The 19,531-nt window shown below is 69.6% G+C and overlaps 2 protein-coding genes across 8 annotated transcripts; one reads left to right on the forward strand and one right to left on the reverse strand.

Moving 5' to 3' along the window:
• Positions 1-692: 692 nt before the first annotated feature.
• FMNL3 (formin like 3) lies at positions 693-15,268 on the reverse strand. 7 transcript variants are annotated; one of them, XM_074853886.1, is made up of 28 exons: positions 15,055-15,268; positions 12,640-12,723; positions 12,465-12,545; positions 12,310-12,386; positions 11,088-11,171; positions 10,588-10,740; positions 9,188-9,296; positions 9,013-9,089; positions 8,820-8,913; positions 8,308-8,382; positions 8,103-8,213; positions 7,857-8,006; positions 7,636-7,737; positions 7,292-7,538; positions 7,032-7,100; positions 6,324-6,448; positions 6,037-6,239; positions 4,757-4,991; positions 4,582-4,650; positions 4,383-4,463; positions 4,153-4,282; positions 3,913-4,073; positions 2,956-3,057; positions 2,778-2,867; positions 2,565-2,679; positions 2,355-2,453; positions 1,274-1,306; positions 693-1,177 (listed from the first exon to the last, which is right to left on the reverse strand). In XM_074853886.1, the coding sequence occupies exons 1-26, from the start codon at positions 15,199-15,201 to the stop codon at positions 2,362-2,364; spliced, it is 3,063 nt and encodes a 1,020-aa protein (XP_074709987.1). In that variant the 5' UTR covers positions 15,202-15,268; the 3' UTR covers positions 693-1,177; positions 1,274-1,306; positions 2,355-2,361. The 7 variants fall into 7 exon arrangements, with proteins under 7 accessions (XP_074709987.1, XP_074709989.1, XP_074709984.1 ...); XM_074853888.1 differs by lacking the exon at positions 10,588-10,740; XM_074853883.1 differs by having other exon boundaries at positions 7,857-8,003; positions 12,310-12,545.
• A 327-nt stretch (positions 15,269-15,595) lies between these two features.
• Positions 15,596-19,308, forward strand: TMBIM6 (transmembrane BAX inhibitor motif containing 6). The gene is made up of 10 exons (XM_074853996.1): positions 15,596-15,681; positions 17,138-17,241; positions 17,345-17,453; positions 17,560-17,680; positions 17,811-17,859; positions 17,937-18,034; positions 18,149-18,228; positions 18,330-18,430; positions 18,513-18,585; positions 18,702-19,308. Exons 2-10 carry the CDS (start codon positions 17,186-17,188, stop codon positions 18,723-18,725), a joined length of 711 nt encoding a protein of 236 aa, XP_074710097.1. The 5' UTR covers positions 15,596-15,681; positions 17,138-17,185; the 3' UTR covers positions 18,726-19,308.
• Positions 19,309-19,531: the final 223 nt, after the last annotated feature.

The raw sequence follows: 19,531 nt of genomic DNA on the forward strand, positions 1-19,531 counted from the left end.
GATGCGGCCATGGGCGCGGCCGTGCTGGTAATCCCTCCCCGAGAGGATTAGGGGAAACTTTTATTCCCCGTTTCGGGGTTAATCCCTGGGCTGGGGGGGCAGGCTCGGGGAGGGAGGTCAGGCACCTGCCCTGCGTGGGGGCCTCATCCTGCCCCTCTGCACTGCGGCTGCGGGGAGGGCTGGGGCCGCATCCTGCCCCTCCCAGCCCTTCAGACCCCCCCTCAGCTCACAGGGGGTCCCAGGGCCCCCATCCTGCCCCTCCGTGCCCCCTTTGCTCTGCCCCGGGGTGTGCTCAGGCCTCATCCTGCCCCTCCATCCCCCTTTTTCCTTTGCTCCTGGGGCCGCATCCTGCCCCTCCGCCCCTCCTGCAGCCCCTCCCTGCCCTAAGCTGCTCCCAATCCCCCCGCAGCTGCTGGCACTGAGGTGAAATGGGGCCGCCCCACCCCGGAGCAGGGCTGGTGATGTGGGGGGGGGGCTTCCACCCCCCCAAAGCGGGCCCACCCCCCCCCTTAATCCCACAGCTTTAATAACACCACCGCAAAGCCCTGCTTAAGGGTCTGGTCCCTGCGCCTATGCGTCCCCCCTAACCCCCAACCCCGGGACATGGGACCCCCAGCATGGGGGGGGCTCCCCAGATGCCTGGACCCCCTCTGTGCCCCCCCAGTCCCCCCCAAAAGCAAGCAGTGGCCATGTAAAAGATTCCATATATTTCACATGTACAAAAACTCACGGGGGAGAGAGGAGGGTCCGGGGGGGGGTTCTGGGGTGGGGGGCACCATCCTGCTGCCCCCCACCGCCCCCACCCCGGCCTGGCTTTGGTCCCTTTTTTTTTGGCAATTAGTGTTCACATCAGTGGTCAAAGTGACGAGCGCGGGGGGGGCCCTGTGGTCTCCGTGGCAGGATGGGGGCTCTGGGGTGATTAACCCCCCCCGGGGACGAGGGGACCCCAACGGGGAGGGGGCACCCCATGGGTCAGCCACCGGCGCTGGGCCCCCACCGCGGCCTGAGGCAGGATTTGGCCTCTGCTGGGGGCTGACTTGGGGTGGGGGGGGTGGGTCCAGGCCACGAGTTCCCCCCCCACCGGGTGAGGGGGGGGACATGGTGACAGCGCCTGCGAGTCTGGGCGAGGACAGTGGCACGGGCTGTCCCTGTGTGGGACGGGGCCCTCCCGTCGGAGCTGGGGGGCAGAGCAGGGTGAGGAGGGGAAACTGAGGCAGCCCGGCCGCCGCAGCCCCCCCCCGTGCCCCCCCCCGCCCCTGCCCGGGGTCCTTACCCTCGCTCGGCTACAGGTGGATCCACCTGCGGGCTGTGGGGCAGAAGGGACAGTGTCAGGGGACCCCCTAGGTGACCCCCTCAGGGCTGGGCCTCCAGGCTGGGACCCAGTAGTGTACTGGGACCCAGTACTGGGGTCTGGTATTGCACCAGGACCCTGCTCTGGGGTCTAGTATTGCACTGGGATCCAGTACTGCACTGGGACCCCACACTGGGATCCAGTATTGCACTGGGACCCCCCCCCACTGCAGCCAAGGCCCCCCCGGCTCATGCTGGAAACCCAGCCCTGCGCCAGGACCCTCCCTGGGACCCAGCCCTGCTCTGGGATCCAGTGCCAGGACTCAGCCTGCAGTGGGATCTGTGCTGGGATCCAGTTCTGCACTGGGACCCTGTACTGGGATCCTGCACTGCATCAGAGACCCCACTGGAAACCCAGCTCTGTGCCGGGACCCTGCACTGGGATCCTGTGCTGGGATCCAGCACCTGGATCCTGTTCTGGGATCCAGCCTTGCACTGGGATCCTGCACCAGGATCCTGTGTCAGGATCCAGCCTTGTGCCGGGACCCTGCACTGGGATCCTGTGCCAGGATCTTGTGTCAGGATCCAGCTTTGTGCCAGGATCCTGTGTTGGGATCCAGCATTGGGATCCTGTGCTGGGATCCAGCCTTGCACTGGGATCCAGCACTGGGATCCTGTGTCAGGATCCATCTTTGTGCCGGGATCCTGCGCTGGGATCCAGCCTTGTACCAGGATCCAGCACCGGGATCTTGTGTCAGGATCCAGCTTGGTGCTAGGATCCAGCACCGGGATCCTGCGCTGGGATCCAGCCTTGTACCAGGATCCAGCCCCGGGATCTTGTGTCAGGATCCAGCTTGGTGCTGGGATCCAGCACCGGGATCCTGCGCTGGGATCCAGCCTTGCACCAGGCTCCGCCCCAGGACCCTGCTGCGGGGTGACAGCATGCGGGGAGGGGGACGTGCAGGAGGGGACATGCGGGGCCAGAGGAGGGTGGGGGGCGGATCCGGTGGGATCTGGAGGGGGGATCCGGGGGGATCCGGGGGGGCCGGGCATGCAGGCAGTACCTGGGCGCTAACAGCTGGACTCGTCGTGGTGGGACGGGTCGCAGAAGAAGCGCGAGCCCCGCTTGGCAGTGCGGGCCGTGAAGGGGACGCTCTTCAGCGCTGCAGGGGGGCACGGGGGGGGGCCGGGGGGTGGACAGGGACACATCAGCCCCTCCCCGTACACGGGTGGGGACCCAGGTGTCCGGGCGGGGGGGGCAGCGGGGGCCGTACCGGTGATGATGTCCTCGATGGTGCCGTCCTTGCCCTCGTAGACGGGCCGGTGGTCCTTGGCCTGGCGCCGCCGCAGCTCCGCGATCAGCTCCTGCTGCTGCCACTTGTTGCGCTGCTGGTGGGGGGTGGGGGGGGCACAGGGGTCTCAGCGTGTCCCCTCCGTGTCCCTGTCACCCCCCCAGCCCACCCCTGTGCCCCCCACCCCAAGCTCACCTTCTCCTGCTTCTTCGCCTCCTGCGCCAGCAGCTTCTCCCTCATCACCTCCTCCTGCTTCTTCCGCGTCTCGTTCTCCTGCTCCGCGTCCTGCCGGGGCGAGGGGGTGGCGATAGGAGCCCACCCCCCTGCACTGCTGTCCCCCCGCCCCGCTGTCCCCCCCCCAGCCCCTCCTCACCTTGTAGGAGCGGATGAACCGGGCAAAGACCGGGAAGAAGACGGACGGGGGGGTCGTCTTGGGGCTCTCGCCAAAATATCGCACCACGGTGTTGTAGGCGTCCTGGAGCGGGGCCAGGGCCGTCAGCGAGGGGCTGCACAGGCCGCCCGGCACGAGGGGCGTGCGAGGCACACGAGGGGCGTGCAGAGACCAACACACACGAGGGCCATGCAAAGCAAGACAGGAGAGCACGAGGAGCGTGCAGATCAAGGCGTGCGTGACATGGCATGCACGAGGATTGTGCAAATCAAGATGTACACAAGGGCCGTGCAAAGCAAGACGTACATGAGGATCATGCAAATCAAGACGTACACAAGAGCCGTGCAAATCAAGACAGGAGAGCACAAGAGCCGTGCAAATCAAGACAGGAGAGCACGAGAGCCGTGCAAATCAAGACGTACACAAGGATCGTGCAAATCAAGACGTACACAAGGATCGTGCAAATCAAGACGTACACAAGGATCGTGCAAATCAAGACGTACACAAGGATCGTGCAAATCAAGACGTACACAAGAGCTGTGCAAATCAAGACAGGAGAGCACGAGAGCCGTGCAAATCAAGGCGTGCAAGAGGATTGTGCAAATCAAGGCATACATGAGGATTGTGCAAATCAAGGCATACATAAGGGTTGTGCAAATCAAGATGTACACGAGAGCCGTGCAAATCAAGGCGTGCAAGAGGATCGTGCAAATCAAGACGTACACAAGGATCGTGCAAATCAAGACGTACACAAGAGCCGTGCAAATCAAGACAGGAGAGCACGAGAGCTGTGCAAATCAAGGCGTGCAAGAGGATCGTGCAAATCAAGACACACATAAGGGTTGTGCAAATCAGGATGTACACGAGGGCCGTGCAAAGCAAGGCGTGCGTGACACGGCGCGTGCGAGGCCCGTGGGCGCCGCGGCCCTCACCCCTCACCTCGGCCGTCCGCGCGTCCTTCTGCAGCCGCTCCAGCTTGCCCTCGCTGGCCGCCAGGAAGCCGCGCAGGACGCTGTTGTCGTGCAGCCCACACTCCCGCCGCAGCAGCTCCATCCCCCGGCCCAGCTCCTTCACGTCCAGCAGCACGTTCTCCAGGGACACTGCGGGGACACGGGGACGGGTGAGGGGACCCTGGGGCGAGTGGCAAGGTGGGGATGTGGCCGGGGGGTGGGGGGGCACCTGCAGCTGCTTTCTCCACAAAGTGCAGCTCCTGCCAGAAAGTCGCCAGCTCCGGGTACTTCTCCCGCACCGTCAGCGCGATGAAATGCAGCAGCGTCATCTTCCTGTCTGTCGACTTGGTGTCCAGGAGCTGCAGGGTGATTGAGGGGGGAGGGATCAGGGCTTGGGACCCCCACCCTGGGAGCCCACGCGGTCCCAAGGACCCGGGCAGGGGGTTTGGGGGGTCCCACCAGGTCCAGGCTCTGCAGTTTGAAGCCGTAGACGGCGCCGCGTTTGCTGCTGTTCATGTAGTTGCCCAGCGCCAAGATGATCTGTGGGGGAAAAGCACCGGGGATGGGGGGTCAGGGAGGAGCCAGGACCCCCCCCTCCCCAGTCCTTGCTGGATGGGGCAGCAGGACGCTGGTCCCCAATGTCCCCCCCCACGCTCACCTCCAACATGTGCTTCAGCTTCTGGGAGGACTTGACAGAGGCCGAGGCCGCGATGATGGCGTTGAGCTGCTGCAGGGGGACAGGACGGGGAGGGGGGGGCTCAGCTGGGGGGCGCAGGGTCCAGGCACCCCCGGGGAGGCGCGAGCCCCCCCCGCCACACTCCCCAGCTCCGTACCGGCGTCAGCATCTGGAGGTTCTCAGCGAAGTTGCCGAGGAAGGCCATGATGGCCATGCGCTGGGGCAGGCGCTCCACCTTGCTGAAGTGCAGCATGAAGCGATCCTCGTCCGCCAGCTCCTCCAGCGGCTTCCGCTCGCGCTCGTACTGCCGCAGCGCCTTCGCCTCCGCCTCCGTCGGCAGGAACCGCATCAGGCACTCCACGAAGTCCACCGGCAGCGTCGCCAGGTCGAACCTGTCCCCCCGCCCCAGCCTGCACCGTCGGGGACTGGCGCCACGCCCCAGAGAGCCCCCCTGCACCCCAGACAGACCCCCTGTACCCCAGAGAGCCCCCCCTGCATCCCAGAGAGCCCCCCCTGCACCCCAGACAGACCCCCTGTACCCCAGAGAGCCCCCCCTGCATCCCAGACAGACCCCCCTGCACCCCAGACAGACCCTCTGTACCCCAGAGAGCCCCCCCTGCATCCCAGACAGACCCCCTGCACCCCAGAGAGCCCCCCCTGCACCCCAGACAGACCCCCTGTACCCCAGAGAGCCCCCCCTGCACCCCAGACAGACCCCCTGTACCCCAGAGAGCCCCCCTGCACCCCAGACAGACCCCCTGTACCCCAGACAGACCCCCCTGCATCCCAGACAGACCCCCTGCACCCCAGAGAGCCCCCCCTGCACCCCAGACAGACCCCCTGTACCCCAGACAGACCCCCCTGCACCCCAGACAGACCCCCTGCACCCAGTCTGGACCCCCTGCACCCCAGACAGTCCAGTCTGGCCCCCCTACACACCAGACAGACCCCCTGTACCCCACACAGACCCCCTGCACCCTGCCTGCCCCCCTGCACCCCACACAGCATCCCTGCACCCCATGAGAGCCCCCCTGCACCCCAGACAGACGCCCTGCACCCAGCCTGCCCCCCTGCACCCCAGACAGCATCCCTGCACCCTGCCTGGACCCCCTGCACCCCAGACAGACCCCCTGCACCCTGCCTTCTCTCCTGCACCCTTCTTGGGACCCCTGCATCCCGTCTGGCCCCCCTGCACCCCAGCCAGCCCCTCTGAATGCTGCTTGGTACCCCTGTACCCTGCCTGGACGTACTGCACCCCAACCAGCCTCCCTGAACCCTGCCTGGCCCCCTGCACCCCAGCCAGACCCTCTACACCTCCACTAGCCCCCCTGCACCCTGCCTGCCCCCCCCCCACCTCAGCCAGACCCTCTACACCCCCACTAGCCCCCCCCAGTCCCCCCAATACCCCTTCCCGCACCCCAGCATGGGGGCACATACGTGTGGATGGCCCTGCAGATCTCCTCGGTGCCGCGGCCCGCCTTGCGCAGGGTGATGGCCAGGTTCTTGGCCCGGTTGGCCTCCAGCAGCGTCACCTTGCTGGCCGCCTTCTGCGACGCCTTGTTCTTGGCACAAACGAGGTCGAGGGCCGGACCCTGCGCCTTGGTCTTGAAGAGCTCCTCGAAGCGCTCCAGGTCGAGGTCCTAGAGGCGGGGAACGAGGAAAGGGGGGGGGTTCTCAGTGGCCGGTGGCTACCCAGCCGCTCAGGCCAGTGGTCCCAGGCTCACCTCCAGCACCCGCTCGTCATCCAGCTCGCTGAACACCGTCCCGCTGATCTGGTTGGGCTTCAGCGCCGTCCAGTTGAAGACAGGCAGCCGGAATTTGGTCTTGATGGGCTTTTTGATGCGGATGGCTGCCAGCGGGGCAGGAGCTGGCTCAGTCCCGCCCCGCTGGGGCAAGGGGACACATCCTGTGCCCCCCCCCCCCCCCCCCAAGCCCAGTGCAGCAGTCCCCAGGCTGTCACCGTCCCCTGGGTCACCCCCTCCCCGTGCCATGCTCCCGGCACTCGTCCCTTCGCCGCTGCAACCCCGACACCCTGGTGCCTGCAACCCTTCCTGTCCCCTGTTGCTGTCCCTGTCCCCACGGTCCCTGCACCGTCCCCACTGTCCCTGTGCTCTCCCTGTCCCCACACTCTCCCTGTCCCTGACCCCATGTCCTCCCTGTCCCTGTCCCCACGGTCCCTGCACTGTCCCCACGCCCACAGACCCTGCACCATCCCCGTCCCCACACTCTCCCTGTCCCTGTCCCCACAGTCCCTGCACCATCCCTGTCCCTGTGCCATCCCTGTCCCCATGGTCCCTGCACTGTCCCCACTGTCCCCACACCCTCCCTGTCCCCATGGTCCCTGCACTGTCCCCACTGTCCCCACAGTCCCCATGCCCTCCCTGTCCCCTCCCCATCCCTGTCCCCACAGTCCCCGCACCCTCCCCACCTACCTGAGAGCCCCACAGTGAGGGCGATGGAGGGCGAAGCCCCGGGCAGCGGCGGGGCCGGGGGGCACTTCCCTGTGAAGGGATGAGAGGGTGACACTGTACCCCAGCAGGGATGGCCCAGCTTTGGGGATCCTTCCCCGCCCCTTGGGAGTGGCCCAACACCAAGGACACCCCAGTTTTGGAGCCCTCCCCCATCCTGGGGACAGCCCAGCTCTGGGATGTCCCACTTTTGGGGATGCCCTGGGGCCTCCCCCCATCCTCACCTGGGAGCGGGGGCGCGGGGGGGGGCAGGGGGGGCGGCGGAGGGGGTGGCGGGGGTGCAGCCTCCACGGGGGGCAGGACAGGGACCCTCAGGGCCTCCTCCAGGGGCTCGGGCTCTGGCTGGGGAGGGGGCTCAGCGCCTGGCACGGGGGGCGGCTCGGAGCCGTAGCGTCGCCGAAAAGCCTCGTCCTTCTCCTTGATCATCCGCCGCAGCGTGTGGACCTGGTGGCTCGTGTGCTCGTAGGTCTCCTGGGGACGGCGAGTGTCAGGCCCGGGGTGGGGGGGGGGGGGGCCAGGACCCTGCCCTGCTCCCCGTGGCCCCCCACAGCGTCCCCCCTCCATGCACCTTGACTGCCTCCAGCTCCTTCTCCCGCTGCAGCAGCTGCTTCTCCAGCTCCGCCACCCGCATCATGTTCTCGTTCTCCAGGTCCAGCAGCTTCTCCGTTAGCTGGGGGGGGGACACACACGGCTGTGACACCGGCTCAGGGACCCCCCCGGTATCACCACTGGGGCAAGGCCAGACACCCCGTGACCAGCAAGTCCCCGTGTCCCCCCGCGCTCACGTACGTGGGACAGATGCTCCTCCAGCTCCTCCACCTTCTCCAGGGCCACGTTCTTGGTCTCGGCGTCCTCCAGCAGCCCCCCCACGTCAAAAACATTGTCCAGGTACGCCTGGATCTGCACCTGCAGCTTCTCGCTCTCCGTGTGCCTCGACTTCTGCGCGCAGTGGGGCGGCATCAGGGACAGAGGAGGCAGGGGTGCTCCTCGGGGTGGCTCCCCCAGCCCCCCCTGACCCCCCCCCTCCCCCCATACCTGCAGGAATTCCTCCAGCCCCAGTTTGGTGAACTCGTACTGGAGGTGGACGCGGAAGTTCATGTCCTCCACCGAGTGCACCACGATGTTGATGAACTGCATGCAGGCGACCTGCGGGCAGGGCTGGCGTCACCACGAGCCCCCCCCCAGCAAAAAACATCCCAAAGACACCCCCCCCCTCCTCACCCACAACCAGGTGTCCCACCATGAAGTCGATGCTGCTGTCCTCGTTGCGGAAATAATCCATGAGCCGCTCGAAGCGGTGCTTCTCCTTGCAGACCTGAGCAGGCAGCGCATGGGGGGTTAATGGTTGGGCCCCCCCACCCCAGCCCCTGGGCTCCAGTCCCCTAATCCCAGTCTGGTCCTGGTGCCCCCAGACCCCTCGTTCCAGCCTGGCCTCATCCTCCCTGACCCCCCCATCCCCTGCGCTCTAGACTCCCCATCTCAGGCTGATCCTGGTGCCCCCCCAGTCCCAGCCTGGTCCTGTGTCCCCCCCCCAGTCCCCCCAATCCCAGCTTGATCCTGGTGCCCCCCCAGTCCCCCCCATTCCAGCCTGGTCCTGTTTCCCCCCCAGTCCCCCCACTCCCAGCTTGATCCTGGTGCCCCCCCAGTCCCAGCCTGGTTGTGTCTCCCTCCCAGTCCCCCCAGTCCCAGCCTCATCCTAGTGCCCCCCCAGCCCACCCCCCCAATCCCCACCTGCCCCCACTCCCCCTGTACCTCCTTGAAGTTGTCGAAGGCAGCGAGGATGATCTCGTGGCCGCCCCTCACCAGGCAAACAGCCGCCAGCAGCTCCAGCACCAGCGCCTTCGTCCTGCGGCAGGGCAGCCCCGGCACCGTCACCCCCAGCCGGCACAGGGACCCCCCTGCACCAGATACACCCCCCCCAGACCCCTCCCCGCCCCGTCCTTACCTCGGGTTCTTGTTATTGAGGCTCAGAGCGATCTCATTGACGGCGTGGGGATGGGACATGACCAGGTTGAAGCCGTACTGGGGGGACAGAGCGGGGACGGCGTTAGCAGCACCGGCGCGGTGGCATCGGGGAGGGGGGGTGTGTGTGTGTGTGTCCCCACACGGGGTGGCAGTACCTGGTAGTTCATGATGGCCCGGAGACACATGATGCAGAGGTGGACGTCATCCTTCTGACTCACCAAGCGCGAGTTCTTCAGCGCCCGGCGGCTCGGCAGCGTGCCGTAGCTGGGGGGGACACGAGGCGCCAGTGAGCGGGACCCTCGCAGCGCCGGTGCTGCACCGCCAGCGCTCGCCCGGGTGGGAATCGGGACCATGGTGGGGACTGGGGTGGTGATGGGGGGACAGCACGGGGACAGCGTGGGGACAGTGGGGCTTTCGGAGGGGTAGAGGCAGAGAAAAGCGGCCACAGGGCAAGAGGGACAGAGGAGACGCGGAGCGAAGCCGCCGCGAGCGCCGGGCCGGGCCAGGGCAGCCGGTACTTACCCGGCGGGCGAGCGGCGAGGCGGGTGCGGAGGAGAGAGAGAGAGAGCGCAGCCAGAGAAGGGGGGGGCCCGGCCCTGGAAGCAGAGACGGGGCGCGTTACCCCGGGGCGCGAGGGCAGAGGCAGAGCTGGGAGCGAGCGGAGGCAGCGCGGCCGCAGCAGGCAGAGGGACGGGCAGGACACAGCGCGCGCGGGCGGGACGCGGCAGGCGAGGCGGCGCAGGATGCGGCACACGGGCCATGGCACGGGCAAGGCACAGCCCGGCGCTCGGGGAGCACCACGGGGCCAACGGCACAGGGGACGGGGCACGTGCCACGCACGCGATGGTCCACGGCACAGTGTGCGCCGCGGGCAGGATGGGGCTTGGCGCAGGGCGTGATGGTACACGGCCTGGCACAGACCACGGGCAGGATGGTGCTTGGCACAGCACAGACCATGGCACGATGGTGCCTGGTGCACGATGGCACAGAGCCTGGCATAGACCATGGCAGGATGGTGCTGGGCACAAGGCCTGATGGCACGGCACGCACCACAGAAGGATGGTGCCTGGCCTGGCACACACCACGGGCAGGATCGTGCCTGGCACAGGGCACGACGGCACGGCACAGACTATGGCAGGATGGTGCTTGGCACAGAGCACGATGGTACACAGCCTGGCACACACCACAGGCAGGGTTGTGCGTGGCACAGGGCACAACGCCACAGCACAAACCAGGGCAGGATGGTGCTTGGCACAGGGCACAACGGCACAGAGCCTGGCACAGACCACGGGCAGGATTGTGCCTGGCACAGGGCATGATGTCACGGCACAGACCATGGCAGGATGGTGCTTGGCACAGCATGTACCAGGGCAGGATGGTGCTTGGCACAGGGCACAATGGCACGGCACATGCCGTGGGCAGGATGGTGCTTGGCACAGGGCAGGTACCAGGGCAGGATTGTGCCTGGCACAGGGCATGATGCCACAGCACAAACCAGGGCAGGATGGTGCTTGGCACAGGCCACGATGGCACGGCACAGACCATGGGTACGTACCGGAGCGCGGTCTGGCGGGCGGAGCGGGCCAGGCTGCTGGCGAAGGGGGCGGGCAGGGCGCTGGGGTGCTGCAGATCCTCGATGGACCTGCTCCAGGCGCGCAGCTTCTCCAGCGCGCCGTCCTCGCCGCCTTCCAGGCCCTCAAAATCCAACCTGGGTGGGACACGCGCGCGGCGGCGGGGGGCACACGGCTTCGGCGCGGAGCGGCACAGCCACCGCGGCAAGCGCTTGAAGCGGGGTTTGGGGGCGGGGGGAGCTGGGCAGCGGCGGGGCAGGGAGAGGCGCGAGGGTGGCCCTGGGACCCCCCCAGCCCGGGCAGGCAGGAGGGGGACCCCTACGGCAGGCGGGTCCCCACGCCCCGGTGCTGAGAGCCGAGTGGTATCGGCCGCCCGCAGCAGGGAGCTGCCACGGGGCACCAGGACCCTCCACATCCCGGGTCCGCCAGTACCCCAGGGACCCCCCTCAGCACCCCAGGGACCCCCCCCCAGCACCCTACTCACATGACAGCGCACTGGGCGAAGGACAGGTAGTTCACCAGCACGTCCAGCCCCTTGTTCTCATCGTTGAGGAACTCGCGCACCCACCTACGGCACCAGGCACCCATCAGGGCCTGCAGGAGTTGGGGACCCCCCCCCGGCACGATCCCCAACACCATGGAGACCCCCAGCCTGGCGCAGGGGGTGTCCCAGGGCTCCGGCGGCGGTTGCAGCCCCTCTGCTATCACCGGTGCCAGCGCCAGCGCAGCTTTATCTGCCGGCTGCAGCGCAGGGAGGGCTTGGCCCCGGGCGCAAGGCGGGAAGCTGAGCCGGGGGGCTGGCGCTGTGCCTCCCCCCATCCCGGGCACCCCACGCTGAGGGGGGGTGCGGGGGTCCCGGTCCCCTGGGGGGTGCTGGGGTGCATGTGTGAGGTGCTGCGCAGGGCACGGTGCCCGGCTGAGACGTGCGTGGGGAGGGGGGGGGTGTGCATGGCCGGGGGGGGCACAGAGAGGGGGCACGTGTGTCTGGGCAGAGAGGGCTGCACCCAGGAGCACGGTGAGCACGGGGGGGTCCCCACGCCTGCCCGTGCCGCTGCCCGCAGCCCTGCCTGCGGCCGGTGCATCCGTCAGGCCGGGAGCTGGTGGCGGGGGGGCCGGGGGGGTCCGTGGCCGCCCCTTTCCTGCCGCCGCCAGCCCCTCGCCCCAGCCCGTTTCCTGTCTCCAGCTGCTGCTATTTTCAGGCCGCAGGCGGGGAAGAGCCGGCCGGTGGCGGGGCCGGTGGCGGGGCCCAGCCCGGCACATGCACGAGGTGCCCCGAGCACGCGGGCACGAGCGCGTTGCCGGGTGCCCGTCGGTGACGTCCCCGTCCCTCTGGCCAGCCCGAACGGCCCCCGCCGTGTCCCCTCGCACGCCCCAGGGACCAGCTGCCGGTGCGAGGTCACGGCATTGCCGGCTCGGGGATGGCGCTGAGCCCTCCGGTACCGGGAGGAGCCGGGCAGGATCCGGCCCCGCCGCCCGCCCGCGGCATCCGCCCCGGGGACCTGCCCCCGCCAGCGGCCCTGGCCCGCGGCACGGCCGGGGCAGGAACCGGCCCAGTTCCTGCAGCGCCTCCGACTTCCCCTGCAGCTGCGGCAGGGCTGGTCCCGGGACCCTGTGACCCCCCCTCCGGAACCCTGGGACCCCCCCCCCTGGAACCCTGGGACCCCCCCCCGGGACCCCTGAACCCCCCCCCGGGACCCCACGCTCACCCGATGTGGTTGGTCCTCAGGCTGATCTCCAGCTCCCGCAGGACCTTGGTTGACTCCTGCACCCTCCTCCGGAATTTCTGGGGGCAGAGTGAGGCTGAGCTGGGGCCCCCCAGAGCCCCCCCCCCACCAGACACCCCCCCCCCCCAGCCCCTCACCTTCCGCGTGACACCCGGCTCCAGGAAGCTGCGCAGTTTCTGGATGTAGGCGTGGGGGGGGCTCTTCACCTGGAACCGCTCCTGGGGGGGACGGGGGGGGGGGTGTCGGTGACACCGGCACAGCAGCACAGCCCCCCCCAAGACCCCCCTATGACGCCCCCCGACCCCCCCCAACCTGGTCACAGATGAGGTCCCACTTCTTCTCGTTGTCATACTGGCGCAGGAGCCGGGCTTTGTCCGGGGGCAGGTTCATGGAGCTCTGGGGGCAGAGGGGGGGGTGTCACCCGGGGGGACACGGGGACGCTGCCCCCTCCCCGAGGCCACTCTGGCTCCAGGGTCCCCCCTGAGACCACCCAGTTCCCACACCACAGCCGCAGTCCCCCCCCCGGGGGCACCCAGTCCCATAGCACGGCCCTGGCACTGGGAAGCACCAGTAGCCACAGGGCCAGCTGTGTGGCACGGGGCCGGCAAGTGCCACCGGGGCCACATGCCAGCCGCTGGCAGCACCAAAATCTCCCCAGCGCCGCCGGGTCCTTCCTGTCTGCACCCGCTTCCGCGCCGGCAAACCGCAGCCTCCGCTCCCCGACCGCGGCGCGAAGCCCGGCGGCTGTGCCCGGCTCACGGGGCCACTAGCCACCTCCGTGGCTGGCGCAGGATGCGGCCCCGGTGTCACCGAGGACACAAACGGGATGACACGGTGGAGCCTGGTGATGCCAGATGGCCCCGGTGGGTGATGCCACCCCAGTGAGGCGGCTCCCCGGTAGCCCCGTTAACCGGCACTGGCCACCGCGGCGGCAGGGAGGTGCCGGTGCCCTGTGGCAACTAAAATTATCCTTCCTGTGGTCATCCCGGTGCCGCAGGAAGAGCCGGGGTGAGGCCGTGCACCCCTTGAGGGGACACACACACACACACACGCTCCCACAGGAGCAGGGACGTCACCACCGGGGTGGGGTCCCCCCAAAATTGCCCTGGGGATGGGGACGGTGCCACCCTCCCCACGGGGCCACCGGTTCTTTAGACGTCGTGGCCCACGGCGCAACCGCCAGGCCCCCGGGGATGGAGGTTGGAGGCGGGGGGGGACACACACAGAGATTGGGGGGGGGGCCCTGCGCCGGGGCGGGGGGCACCGGGAGGGGCGGCCGCCCTCGCCGGCATTCCCGCCGCTCGGTTTCCTGCCTTTGTGGCGGGAGCGGGGCCGCTCCCGGCTGGGCACTTCCTCCGCCACCCCCTCACCGGGGACCCCCCCCTCCCCCCCCGAAGCCCCCTCTTTGGTTGCCCCCGGGGCTCAGCCGCGCCCCCTCCGCTTCCCCCGGGACTGGGGCCCACCCTGGGGTTGGGGGACGCTTGGGGACGGATCGGGGGCCACCGGCGCTGCAGCCCCATCACATGATGAAATATTTTCCTCCCCGGTAGTAGCCAGGACGGCACCGGGCGACGCCGACGCCGGGGGGGGGGGGGGAGGATTTTGGGGGTGGCGGCACCAGGGGTGCCGCCACCCCCAAAATCCTCCCCCCCCCCCCCGGCGTCGGTGTCGCCAAGCAGGACACGTCCCCCCCCATCACTGGCCCCGCGGCAACCAGCTGCCACATCCACCCCGCGTGCCCCCCTCTATCAGTCCCATACCGGGGGTACCAGTGCCCCCCAGTACGCCCCAGTTCCGGCTCCCATAAGCCCCATGGGACCACACTCGGTATTTCCTGCCCGGACGTGGCTTCCGCTGGCTCCGGCCACCGTCGGGGGGCTGTGTGTCACCCGGCCACGCCGTCCCCAACGGTATTTGGGTGTCGTCGTCCCTCCCCCCCCAAATCAAAGCTAGCAGCGCGGATGGGCCACCACTGCGGATGGGCCACTAGCCCGCTACGCCACGAGCCAGGCGCCGCTGGGACGCGGTGGCCCCTGTGGTGTCGTTGGTGGTCCTGATGGCACCGGGGTCACGGCGTGGGGACGGGAGTCACCGCTGAGCCCTGGGGTGGCACCGCAGCCTTGGCTAGTGACCACTGCCAGAGGGCCACCGCCCCGGCCATGACAGCGGAGCGGGACCAACGCAGGGCACCCACACCCACGGGGACACCGCACCCACGGGGACCCCCATCCCCGGGGTCCTCCGCACCCACGGGGCTCCCCTTGCGCCGCCTCGACGGGACTTTCCCGGCTCAAAAAGTCCCGGAGCCAAAGGGCCCCCCCTCCCCCCGGTGGCACCGGGAGTGGCGTCACCCCCGCCGGGACCGTCCCAGGACGGGCTTCCCCCGCGGCCACCCCCGGCCCCGCGGCCACTGCCCATCCCCGCGGGCACGGGCGCTCCCTGCCCGCCCCCGGTTCCCCTCCGGGCGCCGGTGCCGGCCCCGGTGGTGCCCGCCCGCCCCGCCCGCAGCCGGACGGTGGGAGGGGAGCGCGGCGGCGGCGGGGCGCGTCCGGCCCGGGAGGGGTCCCGGGTAAGGGCGGACCGGGAGGGCGCAGCGGGACCCGGAGGAGACGCAGCGGGAGCAGGGACGGAGCGCGGGGGAAGCGCCCCGGGGACCGGAGGGGCGCAGCGGAAGGCGGGCGGGGGCGCAGCGGGCGGCCGGGGCCGCGGCGGGGGTCGTTGTCTCACCAGCACCAGGGCGAAGCGCTCCTCCAGCTCGCAGGGCTCCGGCATCGGCATCTTGCCCGGGGCGAGCAGCGCGGGCCCCCCCGGGACCGCCGCCGCTCCCGGGCCCCGGGGCAGCGCCTCCCCGTCCGCGCTCTCCACGTTCCCCATCCCCGGCCCAGGCACCGGGGGGCGGCGGGGGAGGCTCAGCCCGTCGCGTCCGGCCGCCGCCGCCGCCTCCCGGGCCCGCCCCGCCCCGCCCCGCCCGGCCCCGCCCCACCGGCCCGCGGCGGAGCCGCCAGGGGGCGCCCAAGGGCGGGCGGCGGCGCCACCGGGGGGCGCCCAAGGGCAGGGAGCGAGCGGGAGGCGCCGATTGGCCCAGCCGCGGCCACGGCGGCCAATGAGCGTCGCGCTTCTGTGCGGGGGAGGGAGGTGGGGCGGGGGTCGCCTGGCCAACGGCAGCGCTCGGGCGCGGCCGGCAGCCAATGGACGGTAGCGACGGCTCTCCCCGCCCCGCCCCGGGTGGTGGCGACGGGCCAATAGACCGAGGCGGGGGGCGGGACTCCGCCGCGCGCCGGCCAATGAGCGCCGGGGGCGTGGCGGAGAGGGGAAGCGTTCGAGGCCTGGCACGGACGGCGGAGCGCGGCGCAGGTGAGGGCTGAGGGGACCGCGGCGGCGGCGGGGGGGGCCCGGCCCGGTCTCGGGGGTCCCCGCCGCCCCCCGGGGCCCTCGCGGCGCCTGCGGGACTGGGCAGCCCCCGCCGCCCCCCCAGGCCTCACCCCGGGGGGCCCGGAAGGCTCCTGCCCCCGCCCCCCCAGGCCTCATCCTGGGGGGCCCGGCCCCGCCTGGGCAACTCCTGCCGCGCCCCCCCGCCAGGCCTCGCTGCCGGCGCGGGGGGTCCAGGCGGGTCCGGCCCCCCGGGGGGGCTCCGTCTGGTTCCAGTGGGGGGAGCCGGGGGGAGGCCCCCGCGGGGGAAGCGGGCGGTTACTGGCGGGCCCGGGGCAGCGCCGGGGCCGGGGGCAGGCGGCGGGTAAAGGTCGCCCGGCAGTGCCGGCCCCGGTTACCCATTGACGACAGCAGCCGCCCTCGGGCCACCAACTGGGGACGTCACCAGCGAAACCGAAACGGCTCCGGGCCTGTCACCCGTGCCAGGGGAAGGGCCGCTGGCGCCCCGGCCCCGGCGTGGGAGACCCCGGTCCTGCCGCCATCCCGAGAGCCGGGACCCACCCGCTGTCCCCGCAGGGAGGCCGGGCCCTGCCTGACGAAACTCGCTGTCACAGCCGCCCGCCACGCCGGGAAGAGGCTGTCACACACCTCCACAGCCACCACACGCCGCCCGGACACAGCTTCCCCGCTGCCTTGCGCAACCCCCGGCGAGGCCATGGGGCAGCAACCGGCCAGTTGTGCCCCACCGTGAGCCGTGGGGCCGAGCCAGGAAGTCCCTGCTGGCATGGTGGCACCAGTGACAACCAAACTTCCGCTGTCCCAGTGCTGGGACAAAACCAGTGCAGCCCTGGCCACGGGCAGTGGGTTTGGGGGTCTGTGGTGGTGTGGCAGGAGGAGACCCCAGGCCCTTCCCTGCACCAGGGCGGCCAGTTGAAGCCCCACGGCCTGTGCCCCCGTGGGCCCTGACTGCCCCAGCCTGTCTGGTCCCCTCCACCCTTCGGGGACAAGTGGCTCGTGCCACTGGCCAAGCTGGTTGGACTCCCATAAGTGCCAGGGTGAACTGCACCGGCCAAGCTGGCTGGACGAGGGGCTGGAGGAAGGGAGGAGGAGGCCCTGCAGGGAGCCTCGTGCTGCCAGAGCCTCCTCCAGGGACGTCATTACGGGCGCTAATAGTAGCTTGGCACAAAGACGCTTTCCAGCTGCCGGCAGCGCTCCCGCGGGGTCGGGGCCTCCCCGGGGGCAGCTCCCGGTCTCGCAACAGCCCGCAAGGCTTGCGCCAGCTGGGCCAGGAGAGCTCCGGAGCCCGGCCGGCGCAGCCCGCAGCTCCCGCCGCTCGCTCCGGGTGGGCTGGGCAGGTCCTTGGCTCCTGCTGAGCTCCTTGGGGAGCGCGGAGAGAGGGGGGGGGCTCCGGCATCCCCCTGACCCACCTCCCCTCTTGCAGCTTGTACCTCGGCGAAGCGGCCGGCGGGCCCCCTCCCAGTCGGGCACCATGAACGTCTTCGATCGAAACATCAACTTTGACGCCCTCTTCAAGTTCTCCCACATGTGAGTAACACCTGGGGTGGGCCTGGCTCGAGGTGGGGGGGCTCACGGGGGGGGGCTGCGCCAGCCTCGCCACCCTCCCTCACTGCCACCCCCTCCCCTGCAGCTCGGCCTCCACCCAGGAGCACCTGAAGAGGGTCTACGCCAGCTTCGCCCTCTGCATGTTCGTGGCGGCGGCGGGGGCCTACATCAACGTGGTGACCCACCTCTTCCAGGTAAGGGGCCTTTGGGGTGTCGTGGGTGACCCCCATGCTCACACCCCCCTTCCTGGGCCACCCCGGTGAGGCGATACCGAGCCCCCACCCACCTCTGTCCCCACAGTTCAGCCTCCTGACCGGCCTGGGCGCGCTGGGGCTGATGATCTGGCTGACGGCCACCCCGCACAGCCGGGAGACGGAGCAGAAGAGGCTGGGGATGCTGGTGGGCTTCGCTTTCCTGACAGGTAGGTGGGTGCTGGGGACACCCCCCAGAGTCCCACAGGACCCCAAGCCCTGGGGAATGAGGGACGAGAGCCCCAAAATGGGGTATGAAGGCCCCAAAACGGTTCCGGTGACACCCTGCTGTCCTTCCAGGCATCAACCTGGGGCCCCTCCTGGAAATGTGCATCTCCATCAACCCCAGGTAGGAGCGTTCCCCCCGCCCCAGCGGCCCCCCCGCTGCCCCCCCAGCCCCTGTTCACCCCCTCTCCTCTCTCCTAGCATCATCCCCACCGCCTTCCTGGGCACCGCCACCATCTTCGCCTGCTTCTCCTTGAGTGCCCTGTACGCCCGGCGCCGCAGCTTTCTCTACCTGGGAGGTGAGAGGGGCTGCAGGGGGGGGCTCACAAGGGGTGGGGGGGCTCCCTACATGGGCTGGGGGGCACCCCACGGTGGGCCGGGGCCTGGCCTCACCCCCTGCCCTCTCCCTGCAGGTTTCCTCCTCTCCGGCCTCACCCTGATGCTTCTCTCCTCCGTGGTTAACGCCTTCGTGGGATCCACTTGGCTCTTCACGGTGAGGCCCCCCCGCTGCCCCCCCATTTGTCAGGACCGCCCCCCTGAGGACAGACACCAGCACAGGAGTGTCCCCGCTAACGTCCCCCCTCCCTCCCACAGGCCAACCTCTACCTGGGGCTGATGATCATGTGCGGCTTCGTGCTCTTCGACACGCAGCTCATCATTGAGAAGGCCGAGAGCGGGGACAAGGATTATATCTGGTGGGTGCTGGGGACATGGGGGGGACACAGGGGCCGGGATGGGCCCCCCCTGAGCGCATCCTCCCTCCCTCCCTCCCCTCAGGCACTGCGTCGATCTCTTCCTCGACTTCGTCGACATTTTCCGGGAGCTCCTCATGATCCTGGGCATGACTGAGGTGGGTGCCGGTCCCAGGGGTGGGCAGTGGGGGGGACACAAACCTGCCCCGTTGAATTTTGGGGTGGGGGAGACGCCCCCAAACGCAGCAGTGACTGGCCGCTTCTCCTCTTGCAGAAGAAGAAGAAGGAGAAGAAGTGAAGCGGCCGCAGGCCGAGGGGGAGCCGTCCCCACGTCCCTGTCCCCCCCCCTCCCCATCCCTTCGCCCGGTCATTAAAGGGGTTGCGCTTTGCTGCCGACGAAAAGCAGCCCGGAAGCTTTCGCACCTTGTGGGTTTTTTCTCTCGTTTAGCTTTTCTTTGACTAGAAACCACCCAATTGGTGGATCCTGCTGAAATTCGGCTCCCCCTTCTCCCCCCCACCCCACCCCAGAGCCTCCCTCGGGGTTTCCGCCCCCCCCCCCCCCCCCCGCCATGAGCTTTCTCCAGAGGTTTCTCCCCGGCCCCGTGGGCACCAACGTCCCCACCGCGCCCCTGCACCCACAGACGGGGGGTTACCCCCGACCCAGGCAGCCATGGGGCGCCCCCCCTGCCCCGTGCCAGCCCGGGGTGGGCGGCAGGACCTCCCCTGAAGCCGAACTCAGCACCAGTGCCAAGAAACGGAGCAGAAACCGCTCTGCTGGGCGAGCCGGCCGGCGGGGCCCGTGTCTTTTAATTCCGAGCTCTCCCACTCCCGCCGTCACCTCTTTGTACACCGGGACGAGTCAATAAAAGCTCAGAGTTGAATTTCTCAGCCCCCTCCCTCCCTCTTTTCCCCCCCCCCCGCCACCCCCAGCCCAGGCAGGATGCGGCCGACGCAGAGACGACAGCGGCTGCACAATAACGTATATAAATAAACCGGGGGAGGGCGGCTTTATTGAGTTAAAAACCCGGCGGCGGGGGCTGTACACTGCGATAGCACCATCGGAGAGAGCCGGGGAGTGGGGGGACAGGGCACTGGGAACCCCCC

Source organism: Strix uralensis, chromosome 33 (assembly GCF_047716275.1).
Source record: "Strix uralensis isolate ZFMK-TIS-50842 chromosome 33, bStrUra1, whole genome shotgun sequence".
In the NCBI taxonomy this organism is placed as follows: Eukaryota; Metazoa; Chordata; class Aves; order Strigiformes; family Strigidae; genus Strix; species Strix uralensis.

Excerpts from the sequence above, each read along its gene's own strand:
- FMNL3 (XM_074853882.1), bottom strand. The coding sequence starts at position 15,201 with ATGGGGAACGTGGAGAGCGCGGACGGGGAGGCGCTGCCCCGGGGCCCG. Across the intron at positions 12,546-12,639 it reads GGGACCTCATCTGTGACCAG|GAGCGGTTCCAGGTGAAGAG; the intron begins GTTGGGGGGGGT and ends CGTCCCCCCCAG. Across the intron at positions 4,074-4,152 it reads TGTGGAGAAAGCAGCTGCAG|TGTCCCTGGAGAACGTGCTG; the intron begins GTGCCCCCCCAC and ends GTGTCCCCGCAG.
- TMBIM6 (XM_074853996.1), top strand. The coding sequence starts at position 17,186 with ATGAACGTCTTCGATCGAAACATCAACTTTGACGCCCTCTTCAAGTTC. Across the intron at positions 18,035-18,148 it reads CAGCTTTCTCTACCTGGGAG|GTTTCCTCCTCTCCGGCCTC; the intron begins GTGAGAGGGGCT and ends CTCTCCCTGCAG. Across the intron at positions 18,586-18,701 it reads TGATCCTGGGCATGACTGAG|AAGAAGAAGAAGGAGAAGAA; the intron begins GTGGGTGCCGGT and ends CTCCTCTTGCAG.